General features: G+C 39.7%; 2 protein-coding genes across 3 annotated transcripts in view; one reads left to right on the top strand and one right to left on the bottom strand.

Annotated features, from left to right (window-relative positions):
- The window catches only part of ACE2 (angiotensin converting enzyme 2), a 51163-nt gene extending 37963 nt beyond the window's left edge, over positions 1-13200 (top strand). Inside the window, exons 11-18 of one of the 2 annotated variants that reach the window (XM_058535478.1) lie at positions 2004-2102; positions 2822-2944; positions 3350-3522; positions 4749-4807; positions 7237-7337; positions 8746-8862; positions 10729-10923; positions 13011-13200. In XM_058535478.1, coding sequence (XP_058391461.1) covers positions 2004-2102; positions 2822-2944; positions 3350-3522; positions 4749-4807; positions 7237-7337; positions 8746-8862; positions 10729-10923; positions 13011-13119 — 976 coding nt within the window. In that variant the 3' untranslated portion in view covers positions 13120-13200. The remainder of the gene's footprint in view (positions 1-2003; positions 2103-2821; positions 2945-3349; positions 3523-4748; positions 4808-7236; positions 7338-8745; positions 8863-10728; positions 10924-13010) is intronic. The other variant, XM_058535479.1, reaches the window with a different exon arrangement.
- A 2964-nt stretch (positions 13201-16164) lies between these two features.
- The window catches only part of BMX (BMX non-receptor tyrosine kinase), a 51303-nt gene continuing 48447 nt past the window's right edge, over positions 16165-19020 (bottom strand). Inside the window, exon 19 of the mRNA XM_058535165.1 lies at positions 16165-16595. Coding sequence (XP_058391148.1) covers positions 16521-16595 — 75 coding nt within the window. The 3' untranslated portion in view covers positions 16165-16520. The remainder of the gene's footprint in view (positions 16596-19020) is intronic.

Raw genomic sequence — 19020 nt, 5'->3', positions numbered from 1 at the left:
TATTTAGGAAATGATCAATTTATTCATTTTTATTTATTCTTTTATCCCTTCTTTTAAACAAAAATATTAACCCACATTTTAGGCACAGCACTGGAGATCCAATGCTGGTCATTTTAGATGTTCTTCTTGACTTCAAAGAACTTTTAGTCTGTAGAGGGATGTGAAAAATGAAACCAGTGCAACATATTGTGTTGTGATGAGATGGTATGGGGATCCATGAGCATCCATGGGGAGATCCAAGGCCCAATCTGGTGGGTCACGTGGGGGGAGGCATCTAAGTTGATCTCTGAGAAAGATGTGGGAGTTAACCAGGTGTATGTAGAGGGGAATAGAGAGAATTCCAAGCTAGAGAGAGCCTGACACATTTGGGCAATGAATAGTGATCCCTTTCAATAGTTTCAGCACTACATTATTCATCACTGTATCTCAAGTGCCTTGCACAGTGCCTGGCACATACAGGTATGAAATAAATGGGTTTTGGATGGAAGAGTTAGAAAAGAAGACAGAAAGGAAGGAAGGAAGGAAGAGAGAGAAAGAAAGAAAGAGAGTGAGAAAGAAAGGAAGGAAGGAAGGAAGGAAGGAAGGCAGAGAAAGAAAGAAGGAAAGAAAGAAAGAGGGGGTCGGCCTCATGGTTTAGCGGTTAAGTGCCCGCGCTCTGCTACTGGCAGCCTGGGTTCGGATCCCGGGTACTCACCGACGCTCCGCTTCTCCGGCCATGCTGAGGCCGCGTCCTACGTACAGCAGCTAGAAGGATGTGCAACTATGACATACAAATATCTACTGGGGATTTGGGGGGGAAAAAAAAAGGAGGAGGATTGGCAATAGATGTTAGCTCAGAGCCGGTCTTCCTCAGCAAAAAGAGGAGGATTAGCATGGATGTTAGCTCAGGGCTGATCTTCCTCACAAAAAAAAAAAAAAAAAGAAAGAGGGAGGAAGAGAGAGAGAAAGAAAGAAAAGAAAAGAATCTTACCCCTACCATCTATTAGTCAGACTCCTGTCAATTATTTTTCTTTGTTTTTCTTATTTTTCCTTTTTATAGTGAAGATCTACCCATGTAACATTCAGCCTCATATCCATAAGTTTAAGTCAGCACCACTCTTCTGCCAAGCTTTTCTGTGTTAACATAAATCCTACTTAGGAGGAAGGAGGCAGCATCTATAATAACTGTTTCTAGCGTTTGAGTATTACTGAAATTGTGTCTGTAATGATCCCACAATCAGAAAGGACAAATGTATTAAGTTTAAACAATGCTAAATACATGGTTTCCCTATCTTTTTTTCTGATTGAATTAGTTTTTGATCCCTTTTAGTTTATCTTTAAAATTACGTGGAACCAGACCCTTAAAACGATTCATTACTGCATTAATTACTCCATTCATTCAACAAATATACATGAAATCTTTCCTTAGCATTAGGCACTGTTTGGCACTGGAACTATAAAGATGACCAAGACACAGCCCTGCTCTCCAGGAGCTCAGGTCTCCAGGGCAAGAAGGAGTTGTATGTGAATAATTGTAAAATGGAGAGAGAAGGGGCAAGGGAGGCACAGCTAGAGAAGGCTAAGGAGCTGGAGGTGTTCACTGTGCTGGCAGGTGGGTGGGATCGGGTGGGAGGCCTCACAGAGGAGGGGACATTTGAGCTAGCCTTGAAGAATAAGTAAGATTTGAATTTTAGAAAATTCCGTCTGCCAGGAGCACATCAAGTGTAGTGCAAGAGGAATTATGAGGACTTTCACTGTACATTTTTGGCCATGCAGTACACTTTATTAAATTAGTGTTTTGAAGACATAGCTATTTTCCAATGGTATATTCTAGCTGAATTAAAAAAGGAAGAGATAACCACATAATGGGTTTTATTCTGTAATTTTTTACACTGTTTCTATTTCACCTGACATCCAATCCCAGTATAAATGCCACTGGCTGATGAAACTGCACTAGGTGCAGCCAACCGTGCCTTCTCATGAGGAGTGACCCATGGTTGATGTATCTTCTTTTTTTCCCAAAGGAGAGAGATAGTCGGGGTGGTGGAACCTGTGCCTCATGATGAAACATACTGTGACCCCGCGTCGCTGTTCCATGTTGCTAATGATTACTCATTTATCCGGTAAATGACAGTTTTCTTCTCACTGTTTAACTTCTAGAGTTTGTAGACAGCTGTGCTAATGGCAGAGAAATAGGGATCTATGAAATGAAGAGTATAATTTCTCTTTCTGTCTTCACCAACCTCCCCCCTAGAACCTCAAAATAGGTGATCAATTTCAATTCAATTTAACGCAACATGATTTATTGGGTTAAATAAAACTCGTGCGAGATCTTTTTCCAACATCAAGGAGTTTATAGTATCCTTGGGAGAAATAAAGTATTTTTGTTCATCTTCTCGTTACTGGCAGATTTCAGAGTGATTGTAATAGAAAGAGCATTTTTAACTTGAAGTCCAAAAACCTATGTTCTTCACCTATTAGCCCCAGATCTTGAATTTGCTGAGCCTCAGTTTCTTTATTGAAAAAGTGGAAATAATATCATTGACCTGCCATAAGGATCGATCGGCATCATTTATATGAAAGGGCTCTATATCTGTAAAACAATACAAATATAAACTAACATTTAACAAAATAACACTACCTTTTCATCAGCTGATACATAAATGCAAGTAGGTTATGATGAGTCTGTAGGGTTCATATTTGGGTCTTTCTGGAGAAAGAACTTTGACTAGTAGATCTTTGGTTACTAGGGCCTCAGAATTTAAATATACATCCCAATCTATGACTCTACCACAGTAACTAAACACAGGACTGGTTTTTTGTTTCTTTGTCTCTTTTACAGATATTACACAAGGACCATCTACCAATTCCAGTTTCAAGAAGCCCTTTGTCGAATAGCTAACCATGAAGGTCCCCTGCACAAATGTGATATCTCCAATTCCACTGAGGCTGGGCAGAAGCTGCTGTAAGAAATGCTTCAAAACGTTGACCCTCTCCTATCATTTAATATTACTCATCTCCAGGCCTAAGTTTGAATTTGATTTCTTTGTTCTAAAAAGAAAATTTTTGGCCTCAAAATGTCCTCATCACAAATTAAATGTTTGTTTTGTGGTCACACAGGAACCTAGACCATGTGATGACTGGACAGGGCACCTCTCTCCAAGCCATAACTACAGAGCTCCCTTTGTAGTCATTGGAAGGGAAGAGAGATTGAAGGATGAATACATCCATTAACACACCTTATTTTCTTATCTGCCAGGAGCAAACTTAGCCAAGCCAAAGGAGAGAAACCATAGATCATACATGTAAATATATGTACATCTGGAATCCCTCAAAAGGCCCTGAACCCCCCTCCCCTTTTCTCATGTAGCCAAATGCTGAGCCTTGGAAAATCAGAACCCTGGACCTTAGCATTGGAAAGTGTTGTAGGAGCGAAGAATATGAATGTAACACCACTGCTCAACTACTTTGAGCCCTTGCTTACCTGGCTGGAAGACAAGAACAGGAATTCTTTTGTGGGCTGGAGCACTGACTGGAGTCCGTGTGAGTGCATCGAGTTGACACATTTTGAATCACTCCCTTTCCGCTTCTCCTGGTCTTCTCTGGCCCCAGACCCTGCTTCTGACTGTGCTATGGTGGCAGCTGCCATTTTATCAGGGAGGAAACACAACATTTGTTCAGCACCTACTATGTACCAGGCATGGTGAAAACTACTTCACACACACACACACACACACACACACACACGCACTCTCATACTCTCTCTCTCAAGCCTGCTTTATTAGCCTCATTTAAAATAAAAGAGTATAACAGTCCCCAACTCATTGTACTCAAATACTGCTCTTCAGAGATAAATACTTTTAACAATTTTAATGTTAGTACCTCTTCTTTCTGGCAGTTTCTTTTGTATTTCTAAACAATTTGTTTATATTGTTATTTCTTTACTGGTCAGTTTTAGACATGCGCTTCTGCCTACTCTTGCGCCTCCCTTTCTCATTCTCCCAGTAAAGCTTTATCATAATTTTAAGTAAAGAAATTATCAATATTTACATCGTTATGCCTGCAGAGCCAAGGCCAAGGAATCTATTATATCCTTTCTTATATGGCTTTTTGTTTGTCCTGGAGTTTCTACTGCCTCATTTTTTTTGCATGCCTAATTTGCTATCTACGTTGCATTCGTCTTTTCCAACTATTCCAACATATCTATTCTTTCAGTCTCATTTTTTCCTAAAGACTTCCCTGTTAGCGTCTTATGTCCTCCTGTCTCAATATGGAACTCAGTTTTCCAACCTGAGTCATCCGTTTACCATTTTTCTGGTTGAATCCACTGCTTTCTGGATTCTATTTCTTCTTTCTTGGCTTACCTCTTGTTTTTGCTGCAGTACAGCCTCCAAGTAACTTTCTAAGCAAGAGCACATGGGGTAGCAGGATCACCTGTTTCCCAAAGTGGCTTTCACCAAACCTTGGCTTTCACTCTGCTTGTTTTCAGTCTGGTGTCTTCTTTCTACCCTCTGCTGTACCTGAATCCCAAGCCTCTCTGGGACTTTTTGGGTCTGTACTGCCTCTGTGTACACGTTAGGCCATGGCTTCCTGACCCTTGAGAAAGCGCTTACCCCTCATCCGTTACTGTTTATTTTCTGAAAGTGTGTTTATACCTTTTAAAAAATTCCTTTACTATCACTTTAGTGGGATCTTGGGAGGGGAAGGAAATAAACACACATGGTCAATCTGTCATCTGTAACAACACTCTGTGATTTCTCTTTGATCAGATGCTGACCAAAGCATCAAAGTGAGGATAAGCCTAAAATCAGCTCTTGGAGATAAAGCAGTGAGTATTCTGGGCAGTACGTCCGTTAGTTTTCAACGTACTCCCTTAAGAAGGACACAGTAAGCCCATTCCAGTGTGATTTAGTGTGAGAGGCCACATAATTCTCTTAAAAACTATAAGCCCCAGATTCTGGCCTTCAGCTTTTGGGTTTTTTTAGTAACACGTTCCTTATTGGATTGGCTATGTCAACTTTTTCCTTGTTACCTTGAAGGTGTTATGAAGAGCAATGAGAAAACATCCAATCTTAAATATCAAATACCCATCCTCCCAATTCACTCTTTCCACCATTACTTATATTTGAGGAAGAGGACATGGTTATATGTTGAGAGATTTTTTTGTTTTTAGAAGTAGTGTAGGTAGTTTTACTTTGTTTTGTTTTAGCCAATCATCTATATCCTGGAAGCTTGTTAAAAATGCAGAATCTTAGGCCCCAGCCCTGGACCTGCTTAATCAGAATCTGCATTTTAACAAGCCCCCAGGTGATTTGTGCACGCAGTAAAGACTGGCAAGCTCTGACTTAGAACACTGTTTCTCAAACCTGGCTGCACACTGGAGTCATATGGAGTGTTTTAAACATATGAATACTTGAGTCCCACTCTCTGAGATTCTGACTTAATTGCTTTGGGGTGTGGCATCAAGAGTTCTAAAAGCTCCCCAGGTGACTCTAATCACAGCAAAGTCTGAGAACCAGTGATGTAGACGTGCATTTTGGGATAACAAAATGTTTTACAGAAAATCATATTACTTACACCTTCATGCGAATTGCTTTAACCAGCTGTTGCTTTCTCCTAAACACCTGTTTCAGGTTATCCAGTCTGAAGAAGTAGTGGCTTTGATTGGGAAAGAGGAGAGGAGAAGGTAGTCCCAGGCAGATGGGGCTCAAAGGCCTGGGTGGGGGCATGGCACCCTGAAGGTTTTGCAGAATTAGAGGACAACATGGGACTACTGGATAAAACAGTTCCGGGTGCTACAGAAAATTGTTATTTGCATTGGATAGATCCAAAGATTGCATTTCTACCCCCTTACTTTTCCTGGGAAGTTAAATATTGTCCAAGGCTCCACAGTAGTTGTAGTGTAATTTTCATAGGTAAGTAAGACATCTGACTATAAATAACATAGTAGAAGGAAAAAAATGACCATTTAAAAAAGAAATAATAAAAATGGAGGTGCATCACTTCCCAAACTCGAAAAGTTCAAGTTCCTACTTAACAATCATTGAGTATCTGTGGGGTTATTTCTCTTTCTGTCATATTTTTATGAGCTCTTTCTTGGCCTAATAAATTTTAATTACTTTAAAGTATTGAGCAGATCAGGATCCTTTCAATTATCTTCTTTTTTCTTGACATTTGTCCCCATGTTCTCTTTCCATGCAGTGAGGAATTGGTAAATAGTCTACAGAGGGTTTGATGGTGTAACATTCTGAGGCCAATTCACTGAGCAACAGGCTGCTTTGATGAGACCAGAACCATACTTTTAGCACACCTACATATCAAGGCCAGTATATCTGCCCAGTTCAAGCTATTTCATGGCCAAGTCCAACTGGATCTTTGGCGTTATTTTCAGAACTCAGCCTTTAATTTTGTTTATATACAGAAATAGTAACCAGAATATTATTAGTAGTAATATTAATAATATTATTATTACTATTAAAGCAACTTTCCCCAAAACCTGAGTGATATCAAGCTGAAGTTAATGTAACAATTCTTTTGTGAAATCTTGTAATTGTTTTTCCTAAAAAGCAAAGGAGAGATGCAAAATTTGTGCCATTCATTGATCTCTACTGCCAGCTGCTGGAGGAAGGAGTGAATGCTTTTTTTTCTCTTTTAACAAGCTTTGCATAGACTATGCAAATACACATTTGTTTAGCACTGAAAAACAAGAACGAACAAATTACCTCGTTGCTTACAAAGTTATTTTTTCCTTTCACCTCAAGTTTCTTCTTCTTTTGCACTTATACATATCTGAGCACTTACTATTAAAATAGTAAAAACTCAGCATATTTGTCTACAATATATGGACAGTTTAACCAAAACCCATGAATCACATGACTCCCATCTATAACCCTGCCCTCAGGGTGTTTATTTCAGCTTACATAAAACTAAAGTAAAAGCATCAGTGGCCCCAGTGGTTCTTAAAGCGTGGTTGCCTGATGAGCAGCATTAGCACCACCTGGGAGCTTGTTAGAGATGAAAATTCTTGGGTCTCATTTGAGACCTGAATTGGAAACTCTGAGGGTGGGGCCCAGCATTCAGTGGTTCAACAAGCCCTCCACATGGTGCTGACGCATACTCAGGTTGGAGGTCACTGACTTAATGAATAGCGAGAATCTTTGGAATATTAGAAAACTTAAAAATAATGCCTGTGGAATATCAGGTTTTGAATGTATCCTATGATCCCTACTGAGCAGTGTTTTTCTTTTGAATTTGCAGTATGAATGGAATGACAATGAAATGTATTTGTTCCAGTCATCTGTTGCATATGCCATGAGAGAGTATTTTTTAAAAGTCAAAAACCAGACAATTCTTTTCGGGTAAGTTGATTTGCTGTGCTCTCACGTTACTCCAACCAGTATTTCCCTTACTCTTCGGTCTGAGAAGATATTATGCTTAAACTTTCATTCAAGTGAAATTAAGAAAAAAACTCCTAATAACTTATAAACTTCTTTGATATCCTGGAATTTGGGCCACTCTATTTAGGGGTGATTGTGACTTATTTGACTTGTAAATTGCAAGAGCATTGTTCTTATGGAAAGGCCCTCCCTCTTCTCTCCTCTCCCCTCCCTGATCTTCTCCTCTCCTCTCTCCTCCTCTCCTCTCCCCTTCCCTCTCTTCTTTTCCTCCCACTCCCCTCCCCCTAATACTCTCATCCACCCTCAGCCTGAAAGAAAAAGGCAGAAATCTCTGCCTTCATTGAGCTTGTATTCTAATGCATATGTTACATGTGTGTTACAGATAAGCCACAAAATAGACAAGTGAAATATAGTAGAATTAGAGGGTAATAAGTGCTAGGGAGAAAAATACAACAGGAAAGGGGCTAGAGAGTGCTGGTATGTGTGTGTATAGAGTTCAATTTTAGCTAAAATGATCAGAAAAGGCCTCATTAATATTTGAGCAAATATCTGAAGCAGGAGAGAGAGCCAGCAATGTAGACAATGGGGAAAAATGTTTCAGCTGGGGAAAATAGCAGGTAGAAAGATCCTGAGGAATGAATATCCTTCACCTGTTGAAGGAACAGCAAGGAGGCCAGTGTGGCTGGAGCAGAGTGAGCTAACAGAAGACAAGTGAGATGTAGTCAGGGTGGGACTGGGGCACGGGGGTGAGAAGGAGAGAATAAAGTTCACACAGGCCTCACAAGCCATTCTAAGGACTTTGGCTTTTATTCTGAGTGAGAAGGGCTATAAGCCACATGATCTGCCTTAGGTTTTATTAGGACCACTCTAGCAGCTGTGAGAGCACGGTCTTGTCACATTGTGCTGTAAACCCCACTCCTTACCCTTGCCCATGAGTGTAACATGACAGTTTTTGCTGGATGGGGCAGGGTTGGAGGATGTAAACACACCACCTCTGTCCATGGTACTGAGCCATTGCAGCCCACTGTGTTGTTTATCACAATTCCGGGTCACCAATGATTCCTTGCTGATTCTCCTGGTGCTTTTAGTTTGAAATTTTTCTGACCATTGAAAAAAAGTGTGGTTCTTATATGGTGGCAGAAAAAATAGTGCCAAGACTTGTTACCACACCTTAAGTAGTTGAGTTCATGTGCTTCGGGCAGTGTTAGGGGTTTTTGGACTATTACATCCTTCTGTTGTTTGCCCTCCCTCATGTCTATACTTTACCCTGTGATACTCCCCCTCCTCCTTTTCACCAGCAGAAGTCTTCATTTCTCTTTATTGTGTCTTCTGTGCCACAAGGGAAGATGTTTCTTTTGTTTCTCCACAGGGAGGACAACGTGTGGGTGAGTGATTTGAAACCAAGAATCTCCTTCAACCTCTTTGTTACTTCACCTAACAATGTGTCTGACATCATTCCTAGAACTGAAGTTGAAGAGGCCATCAGGTGATATTTTACTTTCAAACAAACTATGTAAGAGTGAGGGGGTTAACAAATGCAACAACAACAATAACTAACGTTTATTGTGCTCTTACTGTGTGCTAGGCGCTGTTCTGAGTCATTTACATGTTTTATCTCATCTTAAAAACTTGGGTTTTAATTCCAGAAGGACCTCGTAGTGAGGGAATTGTCTTGATTTGGGTTCCTCCAGATGCAGGCCCTTAGACAAGGATTTGAGTGTAAGTAGTTTATTTGGGAGGTGATCTCAAGAAACACTGATAGAGAAATGTGGACAGGAGATAGAGAATGGAAGGAAGATCATAAATGACATGTTACCAAGCAAGCTACCACTGTGAGCAACTAGAGCTCCATTCTGCTGGGGAATTCTGGGAGACTGTAGAATATGCACCTTAATGGTCCCATTAGAGCTGGGGTATTTATTAACCACCTCCCATCAGTCATTGGTTGAGAACTGCTTACAGGTGACATGAATTCCCCTGCATACAGGCCAGAATCTTGTGGCCTGAGAATGCTCTCAGGCAATTACAGCAGGTACTTAGTGAAGAAAATCTGGCCAGCAGGCATGGAAAATAGTAAGTGCAGAAGGGACGTGGACAGGTATTGCCATCCTTTGCTAAAGGGACTTTGATGTAGGATTCATTTAACTAACCAAATTCTGAAACAAGGTAGGTAAACATAGAATTTCTTAGACATTGGTTAGCCTCCACACTAGAAGAGGAACTTGCTACGGGCAGTGAGTGTTTAGAAGGAACAGTTTGCCCGATTTGCCTCAGCTCTTTCCCAAAAAAAGAGTGAAGAATGGATAGATGTAGATGATTCCCCCTGTCATTAAAAAAAGGCTTAAAATACCCACTGCTACGGGGAAGCTCACTAGGTGGCCCTCTCGAGCTGCTGTTCGTCTTTGGAAGTAGAACTAAGACCTGCTGGGCAGAGTGCCTAGAAAATCTGGCTTAGTTGGGGGTGTACAACCCAACCACGCCCAGAGACTCACTGACTGCCTCCAAATGACTTGTCTCTGTCTTGGGGAAAAGTGCCAGCTGAGATCATCATGCAAGAGCCCAGTCTTCCTGCAAGCTGCAGAGGACCTCAAACTTCTTGTTTCCAGAATTACTTGAGACACTTTCAGGCTAACGTTGCCAGGGGTTACATGGCTAATCCTGCTTTGACCTCTCTTCTTCTCTGGGTGGACTCTGACCTCCTAACCTGCACTATACCCAATGGTAGGAGGATGGGATGCCAGACACTTTTGTTTTCCATCCAGAATATTCTCCATTTCACTGTTTTTTAAAATAATCTTCATCCTTTTTTCCGCTGTAAAATTCAGCCATATCCCATCCCAGGGCTGGAGAAATTGGCAAAGGCCCTTTTCCTGTGTTCCTCCCCAGTGCTGCCTCCAAATGTCAACACCTTTCATTTGGAAAATACAATTGTTGAGACTTGTATAGGACCTGATTCATTTATTTGTAGAAGAGGTGTATCCCATTGTCCTTTCTATCATTTGATATAAAGTCATCGTAGACATACTCTGACAGAAGGGAAATTCTTACCAAATATGCTAACTTTGCCTTTACAACACAGTAGTCATAAATGAACAAATGCCAACCATTTGCACATTTCCACATTTGCAACCCAATTTTCCAGTGAAGCTGTTGCCAAACCTAACCTAGGATGCAAGATATGAAAGGCATGTCATTGTTAAAACTCATATCTTTCATTGCACCTGGTTATCTACTTTGATTTCATTGCTATTTTAGGTGCACATTCTTAGGATAAGCTTTATCAAATCCTTTCTGGAACAATGATATAAGGAGTAAATTTTATTTTGCCTAAGTGTTTTGCTTTTGGGAATAGGATGTCCCGGGGCCGTATCAATGATGCTTTCCGCCTGGATGACAACAGCTTGGAGTTTCTGGGTATTCAGCCGACACTGGGAGCCCCTTATGAGCCACCTGTCACCATATGGCTGATTGTTTTTGGGGTTGTGATGGGACTGGTAGTGGTTGGTATTGTCCTGCTCATCTTCACCGGCATCAGAAGTCGAAGGAAGTAAGTGACCTTTCCTAGACTTTTCTATCCTAAAACAGAAAGTTTTAGAGAAAACTAATTGGAAAACTTGTAGTAAGTGGTAGCTTGTACAAGCCAATTACTTATTTGAACAATTTTGTACCTAAGGATTCTGATGCATCACCTAGAAATTTACCAGATTTCATCAGAACTTCACCTTCCTAGCAAGCCCTACCACACAGTAGATGTCCAGCCTAGGGGTTACTACCCTGCCCCAGTAAACTCCATCCTGGCCACAGCATCATTTCCCTGACTGCCAAGAGGCACTGCAAACTCAGCAAGGGTGGGCAGCCTCAGGGGATTATCCTTACTGATGAGTCCTCCTTGGTCTAGCAGTGATCCTAAAGACTGGATTGGTGATGGGTTTGAACTGTGAAATCATTCAAGAATGAGCTCTGAGATTTGCTTCAAACTGCTACTCTTTAATCATCTTCATTCCTCCTCAGGTAGCCCTGACTCCCTATCATCTCCTTACTTCATGGATCAGGCACTCTAATCTGTTCTTGAGTTGAAGATCCAAGTTTACTGAGGGTTTAAATCTCTAGAGACCTGATTTATAGTCTTGCTCTGCCACTAGATTTTTCTTTTCTTTTTCTTGCACAGAAGATTTGCCCTGAGCTAACATCTGTTGCCAATCTTCCTCTTTTTTTTCCCTCCCCAAAGCCCCAGTGCATGGTTGTATATCCTAGTTGTAAGTCCTTCTAGTTCTTCTACGTGAGCTGCCACCACAGCATGGCAACTGACAGCCAAGTGGTGTGGTTCCGCGACCGGGAAGTGAACCCGGGCCGCCGAAGTGGTGAGAGCACCGAACTTTAACCACTAGGCCATCAGGGCTGGCTCTGCCACTAGATTTTTTTTCTGATCTTGAGAAATCATTTACTTTTTTTGCGCTTATGTAATTAAGGTTAATAATATTTTATAGCACCTAACAAACCCTATGCACACACTTCAGATTGTTTAATCACGTTCTTGATTGAATTTTTACATGCACTAGTCTATTTTTCTCAATTTTCTTCACTATAGAAATTTTTAGTTCCTCCACATCTTCATTTAGAAAAATTAGGCATTGAATAGAATACACTCATATGGTTAAAATTTTAAAAATACAAAAGTACATGTAGAGTTTCCCTGTCACTCTTTGCCTCCAAGTGCCCTTCCCAAAGCCAACCAAAATTATCAGTTTCTTGGAGACCTGTTGAGTCAGAATTTTCATTTCGGTAAGACCCCAGGTGATTTGTACGCACATTACAGTTTGAGAAGCACTCTTCTACATACTAAAAATTTGCACATGAGATACTATTCCAAAGTTAATTCATTAAATAAATTATCTGAGGTCACCTCTTTCATGCCACACACTACGTTAATAGAAGGTAGACAGAAAAATAAGACTGGCTACCCTGCTCAGAACTTTCATACAGTAATTACATTAATGTTCTCAGCAAACGTATGATGTAAATATGTAATTATCTTCATGTACATGTGAAACTGAGATTCAGAGAGGCCAAGTAACTTTCTCAAGTTTACACAGCTAGTCAGTAATGGATTGGGATATCCACCCAGTTTCCAAAGCTGGTTGTTGTACTACAAAGCTGTCCTATCCTGATCTTTATACTTTGGAAGTCGATGATTTATTAGGAAACTCTTTAAAATGAAGCGATTGGCTAAATGACCACCGAGTTGCTAAAAATAGCAATAATGGTTAATACTTATTGAGGGTTATATGCCAGCTACTGTGAGTGCTCTGCCAGCATTATTTCACTGACTTCACATTGCCATCATTTTCTGAATAAGCAGACTGAGGCACAGAGGCCCCCTCTCTATAACTCCAGAACTCACACCCTAACCAGTCTCCTCCCCTCTGCCAGCTATGGTGCCAACGAATCACGGGGCTAAAGAAGTGAATCCAATGCCCTCCAGGTGTTGATAGTCTATTAAGAGGGGACTGATATGCAAATGAATACATCAGTGATTAGATGCTGAGATGTAGAAGATGCCTGGACCCAGTGGAGTCCAAGGGAGGCAGTGTCATTCTGACATCACTATATTAAGGTGACTTTACTTTTTAACAGGAAAAATCAAGCAAGAAGTGAAGAAAATCCTTATGCCTCTGTGGACTTGAGTAAAGGAGAAAATAACCCAGGATTCCAAAATGGTGATGAGGTTCAGACTTCGTTTTAGAAAAATCTGTTTTATTTCCTCTTGAGGTGATTTTATTGTATGAAAATGTTAATTTCTTGGTACAGAAAATATGAGATTATAAAGACGTCACTAAATATCAAAACTATGGCTCTGTTCAGGAAAAGTTGTCCAAAGAAGACATGCCTGAGGAGAGGGCATCTTCACTTGCATTGCTTTTAATATTTATTTCTGCCTCAGGATTTGTCTTCTCGTCTGGTTCCTAAAAGAGATTTTTATATTTGAGATTAATAGGGAAAGTGTGTCTTTGGCTTCACAGGCTGTTCAAGGGTAATGGAAATGGAAATGTCTGTTGCGTTGCTGGAGTTAAAATAAAACGTGGCTGTATGGTGGCAGCAAGTGTTGGGGCCTTGTACGGAATCTGGATGGATCGCTTTTAAGGGACGGTGCCTGTGAACTGATGGAGCTGCAGGGATTAAGAATGGCACACACTGTTCACTTGAATTTAATTCAGATGTATAGGATGACACGCTCTCTTCACGTTAACTTAATCTAAGTACTATAGTGATTTGCCTACAGTGATGATTGGACTGGGCCATCCCTTCTTCAGGGTGACAGGTCTAAAGAATAGAGAAGAATCCAGAGAGCATTTAGAGGACATTGCCTTCTCACTTCCAAGCTGCTTAATCATCATCTCCCTGACAAATTAAGCTAGCCCCAGGGCCCTCCATGAATCGCCTCCCCCAGCGCACACCTGATAGAAACTGATTTCCATTGTTCTCTAACTGGGGAGTGAATGGAAATCCCAACTGAACATCACCCTCTGAAGTGGGCACCCAATCTCTTAAATCTTTTGTATTTATCCACAATGTTTGAGTAGTGCTGAGCACAAAGCAGATGCTCAATAAATATTTACTAGATTTACACACTCCTGTGGTCTCACGAGTACTTATGTGCTGGGGCTTCTGTGGATTCTGTCTGCTTTTCACTTCCAGGAACAAAGTCACCGTCTGACTGCCTGGGCCACTTGACCTCTCAAATGTCTTCAAATGTATTCTAATTTCTTAAATTGCTTTATTGTACAAAGCAATTGTAAAATCAGTCTAAAAAGAGTTAAGATTGTGCACACCATCAGGTTAGGAACCAAACCTGATACTGCTTTTACATATCTCAGAGCCCCCAGCCCAGCTCTGAGCACAGCATCCATTGCATACCTGAAGACTGATTTAAAATAGATTAAATAGATTAAAATATCCAAACTCTACCCATCAACTTTCTCTGTGTGGTGACAAGCATAATGTTAGAGTAACTTTGTGCTTAATAAATTCTATAGAGATAATGCTCATGGTGGATCAGTTAGCCAAATCAGGGGAAGACGACCTTTTTCTTCACTTCCAAGAGAGTGCAGGCAGGCCTCTGGTTTAAAACAAAAATAAACGCTAGATGTCACCACTAAACACAGTTAAACAGCATTTTAAAAATTATTATGCATGTTTTAAATACTATGAAGATTGTTCCTGTACTTGGCTTCTCCTAGCTTCACTGAACTTATTTTCTGATAAACCTCTACCGGTACCTTAAAATCTTGCTTGAACTTGATTTTTGGAGCCAGGCGTCTAAGCAAGGCTTTGGCCTCTTTTCACAGTAGACAATTCTGCATTGTTTGAATTTTCGCAACAAGCATGTATTACTTTAGTTATAAAGAAGATTATTTTTAGAAGATCAAGTATATAAAAATAAGGAGAAGAAAGGAAAACAACCTTCAAGGGGGAGACCAGAAAGACCTAGTTTGGGCCGAGAAATATTTCTCTGGGGGGTTAACAGTCTGAGGTGGGGGTCCCTGGTGGACACGATCAGGGAGAGCAGCAAAGGCTGGCACCCCATCTGACTGGGCCCATTGAGGAGGAGGGGTGTGTGTCACTTGTTCCTTCTTTTCCCTTGGGTAGGAAAGAACCTCGTACACAGGGCGTGCTAAATAAATGCTTGCTGAATATATAAATGCCCTAATGGTTATTTTAAAAGTTCCATTTTGTTATAAATTGAGATTTGTGTACATCTGTAAAAAATGGAAGACTATTATCGCAAGTCAATTCTGTTGAATATAAAGGAATCATTATTTAAATGTCAAGAATCAAATAACCAAGAGGGATCATTTGAAACAGCGGGGAGATGAGGGAGTGAGTGGGATGAGGGAGGGTGTGAATGTCTCTTAAGGGAGATTATTGACTTATAGCTAGAAAATAGTAGTGGGGCTTACTTAGGGTGTCTTTTCATTCTAATAGCGCCCTCCACATAACCTTTCTCTTTCCCTTCTTGACGTTATAGAAACGACAACGAAGTACTCCAAAAGAGAGTAAAACCAATGGGTTCAGTAGCCTGCTGTGAAGGAGGGCATTCCCAGGAACAATTTTAAAGCTAAAGTACCTTTTAGTAATAGCCATGAGAAGCTAAAATAGTACTTTTGTACTTTTGTGTCAAAATAGAAGACTGAAATAGAAACTGCAGTTATCAAACTAGCCAGAAACCCCAGAGCCCTAAACTCAAGGATTTAAAATGTTTAGAAAGCAACAATCTAATCAATTCTAGATATAAGTTCATGGTTGCACTTGAGTCTAGATTGATAATGGTTAAGGTTAAGGAAAAGGGCATCAAGTTATACCTTAGCATCTTTTAAAATTTGCTCTATGTGAAACATAGTTACTATATTATTCAATAATATAATTTAACTTTAGTTTTATATTTGTGTACATGATGACATAAAGAGTCATTGTTCTAATCCGGATATCAGATGAGAATTGTGTCATGTGGATTCAATTATGGACCACCTAATGATGCCTACCACATGAGGTCCCCCAGGGCAGTTCAGCCTGACTACACGGGGACACATGGGAACTTGTTAAAAACACAGATTCTCAGGCTGCACTCAGACCTGCTCTCCCAGAATCTCTGGGGTAGCTCCTAGGAATTGTGTTTTAATAAACTCTCCATTTGATTCTCATGTATGCTAAAGATTGAGAACATTGAAACATAAAGGCAAATGTCCACCTTTCTGTACTTGTTAATAGCGTATTTAATTATTATGATAGTGACAATTAAAGAAAAGAACAAATATCCAACAAATAATTTTTCAATTCTGTTCAATCTTTACACATGGTACACACCCTCTCTATATTGCAATCAGAAAATGTGCTTCTGCTATAGGCTAGGAAGTGTAATATTAAGAGCAGCATAAACAAAATTACTAATTTGACCTAAATTTCAAGGAAATCTTTTGTTTCCTACCTTGTACATTTCTAGATAATATAACAGACAAACGACACACAGAATACCATTAAGAAGAACTAGCTAAATTACATTGTCTGTGCCTTGCTACTTTCCTTAAAAAGAATGAAAATGTTGGCCAACATTTATATTCATTCTCATCAGATCTCCTAATTTCTTCTTCAAGGCTTGTCTTTTTCCCGAAGTGGTTCAATGGAAGATAGGAGTTGCTGAAATGTGGGTCGCTTTTCTGGAAGCTAAATAAAAGAAAAACCCAATGGTTTAGTTTATGAAGGTTATGATTAAAAATAAACTATATAAAATATTTATGCCTCAGTCCTAAAGCTAGCAACTTTTAAAATGTGGAAACTCTACAGACATTTCTACTAAAGAGAAAACTAGAGCCCTAAGAATTGGAAAAGAAAAAGTAAAAGTATCTTTATTTGCATAAGATATGATTGTATACCTGGAAAAACCAAGAGAATCAATGATAGAACCAACCCAAATAATAAAGGAATTCACCAAGAGAGCAATATATAAAGTTAACATACAAAATCAATAGCCCTCATATATATGTACAATAACCAATTCGAAGATATGATGGAAGAGAAAACCCCATTTACAATAGCAACAACACTAAAATAAAATACTAACAAAAATGTACCCCCTAAATGAGGAAAACTTTAAAACACTGCTGAAAAATACAAATGCAGACTTGAACCACATAGAAAAGTAAATGTTGCTTGTTCTTGAATAGGACAAATCAATATCATAAAGATGTCAAATTTCCCAAGTTAAAATATAAACTAAATACAATCTCCTCCAAAACATGAACAAGTTGGTTTCAAGCTGAACAAATTGATTCTCTAGTTCATAGATTTTTTAAATATGCAAAAATGGCTAAGAAAACTATAAAGAAAGATGAGCAATGAGGGGCTGGTAGCCTACCTAGTATTAAAACCTATTATAAAATCTTTATAATTAAAACAATGTAGTGCTTGCACATGATTTGAGACCAGAGAACAGAAGAGAAAGTCCCAAAACAAACCCAAATACATATGGAAATTTCGTACAATGTTAGGGGGTATTTCAACACCATTAGGTGCTATCTTATGACTGAGGATAACATGGTCTTTTAATAAATGATGCTGCAACAAATGGGTAGTCATTTAGAAAACAAGATTTTTGGATCCGTGCTTTATACCATACACCAAAACAAACACCAACTAGATCAGAGACTTAAATGAAAAAGAATGAAACCAGAAAAGTACTAGTGGAAAATCTGAGTGAATGCCATTATAATCTGGGTGTGGGAAAGCCTATCTAACTATCACTCAGTTTCCAGAAGCAATAAAAGCAAATATTGATATAGTCAACTATATTTTTAAAAAAAACTTTTGCATGGCAAAAAATACCATAAATTAAATCAAAAGATACATGACAAAAACTGGGGGAAAATAATTGCAACTTGTGTCACAGATAAAGTATTAATCTCTTTAATTTATAAGGGGATCTTTAAAATCGAGATGGGAGAAACAAAAACCTGATAGAAAAATGGAAAAGACTTGACATATAATTGTCAGAAAGGTATACAAATGCCCTTACAAATCTACCTCCCTCATAATGGAAGATGTACATATGAAAGCTGCACTAAAATGCTGCTTCTCATCTATCAGATTGTCAGAAATTCAGAAGCTTGACAATGGTTTCTGTTGGTGAGACTGTGGGAAAATAGGTACATTGCTAGAGGGGCAGCACCTGTGGAGAAGAATTTGCTGCTTTTTTTGTAAGAAAGAAACGGAAACAAAAACACATATACATACGTGCTCCTTTTTGTGCAAAGAAATACGAGAAAGATGAATCAGAATCTAATGAAAATTGTGAATGTTCTTACAAAAGTTGCAAAATAAAATATAAAAAAGGGGATACCAAAATGGACAGAATGCTCACTATATGCAGAACCTTCAACTGGGGATTGTCTCTGTGCAAACCCCTCTCAAAGGATTCTGCCACAATTCACTGGCTCTCTTGGACCAGCTGTGGGAAGAAGGCAGTTCCTTCCTGTTCCGGGCCCCCTGTCCATCTGATGGTGAAGTCATATCCCCAGGAGCTAGAGTGGGGAGGGCCAGGGAGGTTCATGGCTTCAACTCAAAAACCCCTTGTCTGCTCCTCGTCTCCATCTGACAGGTGACAGCAGTAAGTCAGCCTGGTTGTGGGCAGTGACAGGTCTCTAACTCTCCTCTGACCCAATCTGACCCTCTAGCACTGCCTGAGGCTCTCAGCACCTTAGACACTACATTTGGGGTAAAAAGGGTGGGACAGCCTTATACAGTATTCCGAGTGCCATAGGATGGGAAATCACAAAGCATCCATATTCCAGGAGATAATTCAAGGCTAAATAATAAAATATTATTATGTGATGCAGTCAGCAACTCTTCCAAAGTGGGACTCTAGGCTCCAACACAAGAGGTTAGGAACTCTTTAAGTAGTGTGCGGCAATTTATTCCAAGCACCAGGCAGTGCATAGGTTCTCTGTAAATACAACAAGAACAGCAAACACTTAGAGCACTTACTGTGTACCAGGCACTGTTCTAAGGACATTGTAGAATTAACTCATTCAATCCATACAATAATCCTGTTAAGTACTATTTCACAGTGAAGCACAGAGATGTTAGGAGGCTT

This window comes from Diceros bicornis, chromosome X (genome assembly GCF_020826845.1).
Source record: "Diceros bicornis minor isolate mBicDic1 chromosome X, mDicBic1.mat.cur, whole genome shotgun sequence".
Classification (NCBI taxonomy): domain Eukaryota; kingdom Metazoa; phylum Chordata; class Mammalia; order Perissodactyla; family Rhinocerotidae; genus Diceros; species Diceros bicornis.
This window is presented reverse-complemented; position numbering and strand designations above follow the sequence as displayed.